This window comes from Trematomus bernacchii, unplaced genomic scaffold (genome assembly GCF_902827165.1).
Source record: "Trematomus bernacchii unplaced genomic scaffold, fTreBer1.1, whole genome shotgun sequence".
Classification (NCBI taxonomy): domain Eukaryota; kingdom Metazoa; phylum Chordata; class Actinopteri; order Perciformes; family Nototheniidae; genus Trematomus; species Trematomus bernacchii.
The window spans coordinates 2582562-2592527 of NW_022987698.1; the positions used below are offsets into that span (position 1 = coordinate 2582562).

At 37.1% G+C, this 9966-nt stretch overlaps 1 protein-coding gene across 1 annotated transcript; it reads left to right on the forward strand.

Annotated features, from left to right (window-relative positions):
• The first annotated feature begins 7107 nt into the window (after positions 1 to 7107).
• Positions 7108 to 8979, forward strand: LOC117489505 (green-sensitive opsin-like). The gene is made up of 5 exons (XM_034138820.1): positions 7108 to 7492; positions 7786 to 7954; positions 8240 to 8405; positions 8534 to 8773; positions 8881 to 8979. The coding sequence occupies exons 1-5, from the start codon at positions 7108 to 7110 to the stop codon at positions 8977 to 8979; spliced, it is 1059 nt and encodes a 352-aa protein (XP_033994711.1).
• The last annotated feature ends 987 nt before the right edge of the window (positions 8980 to 9966 follow it).

The window sequence follows — 9966 nt, forward strand, 5'->3', positions numbered from 1 at the left end:
AAATAGAATCGCCTCGTCAAAATGTAAATCCCCTATTAATGTATTGATTATAGGTCCCGGTCGGCGTCTGGGTCCGGATCCGGACCGCGGTCCGCCTGTTACTGAACTATGATAAGATACATGGTTTTGTAGTAGGCTGCATTTGTTGCATTATTGACCTCAAATTGAGGTCAAATTGAGGTCCTCAATAGGCCTAGTTCACAATGTTTTGGAATGCGATGTTTTTCTTCACCAAATAATGCAAGCAATGCATTTGTAATGTTGACAATAAAACCACATAGCCTAATTACATGTATGTGTTCTACACTTTGTTTAGTGTTTGGGCGAAAGACGTACATAATGAGTACATTGAGATCTTGACAAAAAGCCAAACAACTTGATAAGTAGCCTATTCAAACGAAACAGCTGAGAAGAAATCCAGATAATCACAGCTCACAGACGTCACTCTCAAAGACCAGCTCCTGGGGGCGGGGCTTCAGCTTGAATTGATGATTTGATAATTGGTCTGATGTAGAACACTATGTAGAGTTTCGTTTTTAGTGGTAACAATACTGACAACATATGGGAAATAATAACTTATTTATTTCAGATTTTTAAAAAGTGACACACACATGCTCTGGTGCTTAAAAACTTGCTTTTTATATTAGGTACACAATTACAATGTAACATTAACAAATTACATTTCAAATTTATAGTTTAGCTTTAGCATATCATTGCTGTAAAAAAACTGTACACATCAAATATTGAAAGTTAAACATTTGCAGATGGACACAATAGAAAGTAATGCAATTATGACAGTTTTACAGTTTTACTCACAGCTCTAATTTTAACTGCATTAAAACATATGCACACTCAGCAAGTACCAACATGAGGCAATGATTCCTTCTTAGCTTTCTGAGTGTTGTGGCTCATTGTGCAGCAGGAATAAATTCAATGTTTTAAAGTTCAAGGCACTGTGGGTAGCCCTAACACTTTTACGGTCAGCACAATGGACCTATAACTGATAAGAAATGTTTTTTACCATCTTAATTAATGTACATTGTCTTTGCGCCTATGTTGTCACAATGAAATAGCCTGTACTTTTGAACACTTGAATGTTACACTTGCTGCTGAGTAGGAATTAACTTGTCTCATGTTGGCAGTAGCTCTGTGACGTCCTCTTCTGTGCTCATGTAAGGGACGTGGCAAAGAGGTTAAAGCGTATTTTATGAATATATAGATACACTTACAGAATTTAGAAAGAAAAATATAATAGAAACAATAAAGCAAATTCAGGCTATAGGCATATAGATAAAAACCTAAAACAGAACAGTATACAGCAGGGATGGGCAAATGGCGGCCCGGGGGCCGCATGCGGCCCCCACCTCCTCTTTTTGCGGCCCTCAGATACATTTATAAACAACGTAATTAATTTTTTTTTAAATTAAAAAATATATATATATTTTTTTACTTGTAGTACTGATACCGTCCACTAGACTCCTAGTTACGTCGCGAGCTGCGTACATGATTTCAAATACCGCGAAATAATCTGTGACGCGTTTGTGTGTATTGTGTTTGTTTCCCGGGGAAACACTCACAAGAAACACCGGCTGTTGTTATGCCTGCTGTGACGTTAAGTTACTGCTTGTAATTATGCCTTTACAAGCATAAAAGTTGTATTTATCATCTGAATTTGGCGAAACAAGTTTAGTATTCTAAAAACCAAGACTTTGTTTATTTGAAATCAGATGAAAACAAACTGTCACGGACCCTGCCGTGTTATCTATGATTACTATACGCTTTTCATTCATAATTTCAGCGGGAGGGAAGGGGAGCGGCGCTAAGGAACAGCAGAGTGCGGGTTGACAGGTGTCTGTGTTGACATTCCCCTTATTGTGGAATAAGGGGAATGCAGAGACAGGCTACAAGTGTCTTAGCTAGGTTCAAGTTAGACAATGTCTGGGTTAGTGTTCATGACAAGCACATTTTCCGTGCTTTTCAATAGTTTAAAATAGTTTTATTCCACTGTTAAATAACCTGTTCAATACAAACATGCCACTTGTAAAAATTAAATAAAATGTCTGTGAACTGATATTTGTTTAGTGAGCTTATTAGAGGATGTTCCCTGAAAGATTGTAAAATGTCAATGAAGATGTCAGACTTTGTATATTTGTTAATAATTACATACAATACATGGAATTTGTGTGTGTGTGTGTTCCAAGTGAATCTGCGGCCCCCTGGTGGCCAGTACATCAATTATGTGGCCCCCACCACCATCAAAGTTGCCCATCCCTGGTATACAGTATGCTGTAGCTTATAAAGCGGACATAAAATCTGCTCCTTTTACGAGAAACAGTAAATGCTCTTTTTTCAACTTACTACTATATAAAGATGAAGAGCGTCCACAGTATTTCAAACAAATCAGGTTCCCCCAACTGAACTGTGAAAAATAACCATTGCAAATACAGACCTAATGATTCAAAATGATAGTCTTAATATATGAATTAAAAGCAAACAGTATTTTTGTCTAATAAACCAAGTGTCCTTCTTTGAACTAAAGGCCATGATGAACTGGAAGATTAGATATGGTTTCACTCAGCTCCTTGCACTTTGTGTTTTGAGACTATAGAATTGTTTTAAATTGTGCATATGCTTTGTTATATATATAATTTTAAATTTTAAAAGTAAAATGTATCTGATTTTTCTTTAATGTAAAATACGTTTTAACAAATATAAATTAAGGAAATTCAGTAACCTTTTTTTTGTAAACTGATGCACAATCCCGTTTCGTGTTATCTGTTTCTCCACCTCGCCTAGTCCTAAACTCATCTTTCATGACGTCTCCAGTCTCCTGCCTCTAACTGCACTATGTTTCTTGCTGCATGTTTTAAGCATTTGCATAAAATAAAATCAATTAAATGATTATTGAAACTGATCCAGGAAGAGGCTCCCTGACATGTAACCATGTATGTGACACATAAAAACATTTGATTTAAAAGGTTATTTCTCGGCTATGGCTTCAAACATCCAAACGTTTATTTTGTAGGTTTAATCCAGAAACGTAACATAGCAGGTTTTACATTATCTCCAGGTCTCCAATCTACAAATAGGCAACACTGACATTTGATTGAACAGCAAATTAGCAGATTTCTTATGACATCTTTCAAATACTTATTGAATAACCCAAAGGCATAATATCCCTTAAAATGAAATGTCTTATGCGATTTACCTCCATTTGCAGTTGTGAATCCTTGGACAGTACTGGCTTTAATAGGTGCTATAGAGCTAATGCGTCCAAAGCAGATCATCACCAGTTTGTCCAGAGCTTAGCCGACGAGAGGTAGATGAGACGTTTCAGGAGTTTCTTGTCTCAGGAACAAATTGAGTGCATTCTCAGCTCCAACCATGATCTAGATACGAACTGTGGTTATTCAAAAATACTTCTCACACTGACTGTCCGAAATGAGGATGTAGAAGTTCTGCTTCCTAATACTCACAACATATTCAGTAATTGGATGCACAGAATAAGCCCATTTGTGAATGTACGCACTTACCAGCTGTTTAATTAAATTAAAGTGTCTTTTTTTAACTGAGACTGCACTTTGGTTTTTTAAGGCTCTTAACATACAGGAAACAAGATCAGAGACCCAGGTGAGATAATGTGAGTAATCCAATAAGGAAAATGACACCCAGTTCCTCCATATGCAGACAGACACTGATGGTTAAAATTGTAATGTTAATGGCCAATAAATAATATAAATTAAAAAATAATGTGCAATCAAGGAAAGACAGTAACCATGCAGTAGCTTTTCTTCCCATTTTATTCTTAAAGAGTAGACAGAAAAGCTACTAAATTAGGGATAGAGATTTTCACCTCGTCTCAGCACACATACAGTAGGTCACAAGTCATGTCCAATTAGTTATATTTTCATCAGTGTTCTCAAAAGAGAGGCTACTGTTCTACAAATTATAAATATATGGGCCATTGTACCGAAATTGGACCAAAGTCAGGTTGGAAATGTTTTTAAATGTTGTATGTTTTTTTCCCAAAACTTTGTCCATATATATTTTGTACCATATCTAAATTACACATATCTAGTAAAAGAACCGTACATTTTTATATATCGTATTTTCAGACTGTATTGGAATGTTCTTCCTCTACCAAAAATGGTCACTACCGAAACATAGTAGGCTACATACACTGTAGTAAAAAAGTATTATATTAACCTGTTAAGATTGTTTTACCTTCCCTTCTCTAAATAGTATTTTACCAAATATTTCTTGAGGGTTTTCACAATTAAATTAATAAAAGTGAATTTTTAATCAAATTTCAATTCATAAAAATCATAATGCAAACTTTCTTTGTCAAATGCATAATACTGATCATATAGAGTGGCGAAGTCCCTCCCCTTCCGGTGGAGCCCCATGGGACCTTATTTCGGAAAAGTTATGCATTGAAGTCAATGGAGAGAGAAAGATTATCTTTCGATCCCGTTTGAATTGTGCCACGAATTACACATATGATGTTTGTCAATTTAAAAGATAATTTTGCAAGTCAAAAAAAAAAAAAAAGTGTCGTAAAACTGTGAAGTAACACATTTGTTTGTGTGAAACGCTAAATGAATACATCTCTGGTCAACAACACACGTGATGTCACCAAGATGGCCGTCACTACTGTCTTGTCAACACAACGACCCTCACTATCACCACAATGAAACACGTCCTGAAGAATGTCATGCAAAGCTGCCTGCCTGCCTTCCTTTGATTCTCTCTGAACTGCCTGGTCGTTTTAATGTTTAATGTCAACCATTTGTGCAGATAGCATGAAGTAGAGAAGATCGCCGATGCTAACGTTAGCGTTAGCATTTCTCCCCCGGGCTTAAATGGTGTATTATAGAATGATCACACCGGTGACAGTACTATTCAAAGGGTTCACGAAATATGACTACTACTCTTACTGTTTAACATTTTGGGTTACTTAATATTACTTCATGTTAAGGCTAATAAAAATGACAAGGCTGTAATGCTAACTAACGTGCTAGCTACTAGCTAGGTAGCTAACTTGATCACGGGAAGCGAAAGAACGAGCAAGACCCATTGCTGGTATAATAACAACCTGGTACTAAGCACACAGGCATCTTGTTAAAGTTATCTTATCTTAGCCAGCGCCATATAGATAGATTATATCTATATGGCGCTGATCGTATATATACGGTATTATACGTATATCGTAGTGTCTCAATTGTGACATCACTTACGCGACTCTGGGATTTGTAGTCTTTCTAGTTGCGTATTTTTCATAGTCTTATATTTCAACAGTTTTACGACAAACTGTGACTTTTTTGACATGGAAATGATTTTTTAAGATTGACAAACATCATATGTGTAATTCATGGCACAATTCAAACGGGATCGAAAGATAAGTTTTCTCTCCCCATTGACTTCAATGCATAATTTTTCCGAAATAAGGTCCCATACCCCGGAAGTAAGTGGGAGGGACTTCGCCACTCTATTGATTACAGAGTTGATGATTGTTGAAATTGAACATACATTAAACCAATCAGTATCATGTCATTTTAGTTGATAACTCAATATACTTAATTTTTTACAAAACATCCACTGTTTCGGTAGTGACCACAGTATTTTGTTCTCAAGGTTGTATCATATTCCCTCAACCTTATTGCTTAATCTTCACTCATAACATGCCTTATGTTGAAGTGTGAATGTTTGAAGCTACTGACCCAGAATCAGCACTTTAGTAACAGGCTGAAATAGAGGGGAATGAGGCTAGAATGGGTGATCTGTTTGGTATTTTGAGCAAAACACATCATAGACATGTTTTTTATATATCTGAGACCTATAATATATGCTTAACAATAGTAGGATAAGAGACCTTTAAAGTAACACACTGATTTTCAGACTTTAAAACACATTTATTTCAAAATGGTGGGATTTACCTGCTTTCCATTTTGTCACTACCGAAACGATCATGTCAATTACCGAAACGTAACCATATGTTTCGGTAGTGACTGTTTCGGTAGTGACGATTCTAGCTAAAATTGAGCATAACTAAAGAATGCTAGCAAGTACATGGCTAGCATACACGTTTTTGAAGAGGTTAACACACATAAAAACCTAATATTTTGCATAAAACCCCGAAAAAGTTTGCTTAATTGAAGATAATATGTGTTCGGTAGTGACAATTCTTCAGGTTACACGCCAGATTTATATCAAAAGTATGGGATATAGCTACTTGCCATTCAGCCATAAGGGACAGGGATGCAGTGTCACTGCCTAGTCAAAAATGCAGGGGTGTGGCTAAAAACCAGGCTCAGCCATTGGACTAAAACCCCTTGTGTTTCGGTAGACATGAAAACTGGGGACATGATTTTTTGAGTATAGTTTTTTTATTAAAAAATTAAACCCACAATAAATCTAAATATTCCAACTTCTGTTTGAATGTAATCATAAAGATCTTCTAAATACACCATTGAACTAAATTTTAAAAAATGTGTTAATATAAGCGTTATTTACAGAAATTGAAATATCAGGGTGTCAGGGTTGGGGACAGCTACTTCCCAATAGAAAGTATCATATAAATGATGTTTTTGTATATATTAAGCTTATCTCTATCTAATTTAATGCCTTGTGTTTAAATAGACCATAACATATTCTTAGTAAATATCTATGTCTGAATACTTAATTGTTTTGTTAAATAGTTTTTCTTGTCGTGGGACCGCACTTTGCACTAATTCGGTAGAATGCCCCATATATAAACATGATTCCAAGTGTGATTAACTTATTTGGAGTAACTTTATGGTTGATGGTGTAATAAGAGCTGCTGACTGAACTTAATTCCGTTTCTTTAAGGATTAGGATAATTCTTCTATGTCTTGAAACTGGAGCAAATGTTCTTGACCTCGTCACTTCTATCCGGTCTTAAGATAAATTACTGTCGACTGCAATTTCAGGAATACATCTCCCACCTTTAATCCTGTTTCGGCATTTGACATTAGGGTCAATGGGGAGGTATAAAAGTCACACTGTGCAGCTCTGATCATCGAGTCCACCAACACTCTTGGGTTGTTCAGGTGAAGAAGAACAGAACAGAACAACAGACTACTGAAGATGGCTTGGGAGGGAGGAACGGAGCCCAATGGCACAGAAGGCAATAACTTCTACATCCCGATGTCCAACAGGACTGGGATTGTTAGAAGTCCTTATGAATACCAACAGTATTATTTGGCAGATCCCATCATGTTCAAGCTTCTAGCTTTCTACATGGTCTTCCTGATCTTCACTGGAACTCCCATCAACGCTCTGACATTGCTAGTAACAATCCAGAACAAGAAGCTCCAGACGCCTCTCAACTTGATCCTGGTAAACCTGGCTGTGGCTGGGCTGGTCATGTGCGCCTTTGGATTCACCATCACCTTCGTATCTTCTATCAGCGGCTACTTCATTCTTGGCCCCACTTTCTGTGCGATGGAGGGATTCATGGCTACACTTGGAGGTATGAATTTAACTTTATTCTTTCATCATTTTTGTTGAACAGCTAATTCAAATGCACCTACAAGTTTAACCCATGCAGCTGGTAGAATATGAAGTACTTTGTAAGGAATTGGGGTTCTTTAATGGCAGTTTGTGATTTTCAGGTTGTTTCAGTGAGACAATGATTTAATCAATAGACATTTGTTAAACCTGACAAAGATTCGGAAATAGTGATCATCACCTTCCTTCTAAGATATTACAAAGGTAAAAGTTAATTTGTAGGGATCTTGTCTAAGATGCTCTTCCTCTCTACAGGTCAGGTGTCTCTCTGGTCTCTGGTAGTCCTGGCTGTTGAGAGATACATTGTTGTCTGCAAACCCATGGGAAGCTTTAAATTCAGTAATACTCACGCTGGAATTGGTGTTGGGATCACCTGGCTCATGGCTTTCGCATGTGCCGCACCCCCACTGTTTGGCTGGTCCAGGTAATTCACATTTTGTATTTCTCATTTCACTTACAATAAAAATGAGTTCAAACCTCTGAAACCTGACCACTAAGATTTTAAAAACATTGAGAAACACTCAAACAAACCAATCAGTTTTAAGAAAGTGCATAGAGAGTAGTATGTAATTACATACTGGTAATGCATAGGTTGTAGAAAGTCTAAAGTCTAAAATATTTACAACCACTTTCCTTCTTTAACCCTACAGGTACATTCTACAGGCTGATTCTCTTAATGATTTGCCTTCTCTTCTTAAACCTTAAACAGATACCTTCCTGAGGGCCTGCAGTGCTCCTGCGGACCTGACTACTACACTCTGGCTCCAGGCTTCAACAATGAATCATACGTCATGTACTTATTTGCTGTCCACTTCTTCACTCCTGTTTTCCTCATTTTCTTCTCTTACGGAAGCCTTGTCCTGACAGTCAAAGCCGTAAGTGAAGTGTATTACCTTAAAGTAAAAACGTTTGAGAAATACAACTGTCATTTTCATTTTTAAATTCTGCAAAACCACGTGTGCTGTGAATCCTAATGATGATTTTCTGATCACAAAAACGTTAGGCTGCAGCCCAGCAGCAGGAGTCAGAGTCCACCCAGAAGGCTGAGAGGGAAGTGACACGCATGTGCATCCTGATGGTCTTTGGATTCCTGTTAGCTTGGGTGCCATATGCCTCTTTCGCTGCTTGGATCTTCATGAACAAGGGAGCTGCCTTCACCGCCCTGACAGCAGCTATTCCCGCCTTCTTTGCAAAGAGCTCAGCCCTGTACAACCCTGTTATCTATGTGCTGTTGAACAAACAGGTGGGCTGAATATATTAAATATTCCCTAGTCCAGTTTCTAAAATCTGCTTTTTCATTTTTGCTCAATCCTAAACCATGCACTTGTTTTTCTTTGATCTCTTTTTCAGTTCCGTAACTGCATGCTGAGTACCGTTGGAATGGGCGGCATGGTGGAGGATGAGACCTCAGTCTCTGCCAGCAAGACAGAAGTGTCCTCTGTGTCTTAAATGTAGAGACATTTTCATACACCTGGACATGTTCATTTCCTTTTTTTCTTTGGTCGGGAATAATTCCTGGATGTGGACTGATTAAAGTTGAGGGACGTCTGGACTACTTGACCAGTGATGAACAGCTCCAGCGACAAACTCATGAACTGCATTTTCTCATCTTTTCTTTGAAGAATGTTGGAAAGTGTTTGTCATGTCCTTTGTCAATCTGAATTCAAAATCATTGCAAATAATGGTAAGATCTGTGAACTAATGTATTTGGATGCTCACTTTGACTCCCACTGCTGTCAGAGGAACAGCTGTCACTGTAACGTTTAAGCTATTTGGAACCATTGCATTTACATAACATCCTTAAAGAACATTTGGTTTAAATACAGCAATATATTTTTCTCTAACATCAGTGGGAACACATTTTGTACTGTATTTTCAAAATGAGCAACTATATACAATGTAAAACTTTTGTCACTTGCTGAGTTGGTCATCATGAATTGTAAACATTGTATATATAAAAATGAACATAGATAGATAAATAAATGCATGCATAAAGAAATCTTGTCCTATTGAATGAATTTCGAAAAGGAAGACATGAAAACTGGCATAATCTAATAGATCTCTTATAGTTTACAGGATTTAAATGGGTTTTATAAAACAAACACACAAGCTTGTGTTTCTCTTTAAGAGCTAATCTGCCTGATCAAATGTTTTTTATTTAGTTTCAGCTAGGCCTAATACATGCCTCTTTATCAGGCCTGTAATAGGTGTCAAATCGGAGTCTCATGTCATCAGTGTTACCGGATCAAGCCAACAAACACAACACAGAATTAAGCTTAAGCTTGTTTAGGTTAATCCAATTTCCAAGAAAAATATCAGGGATAATGTCACCAGACTGTTGCAAGTCTTATTGGCCTTTCATTCATGGGCTCTTGAAAGTTGACACTTTAAATAGTTGTATGTTGCATGTAGAAGCTTAATCAGTTGAAAAAGGAT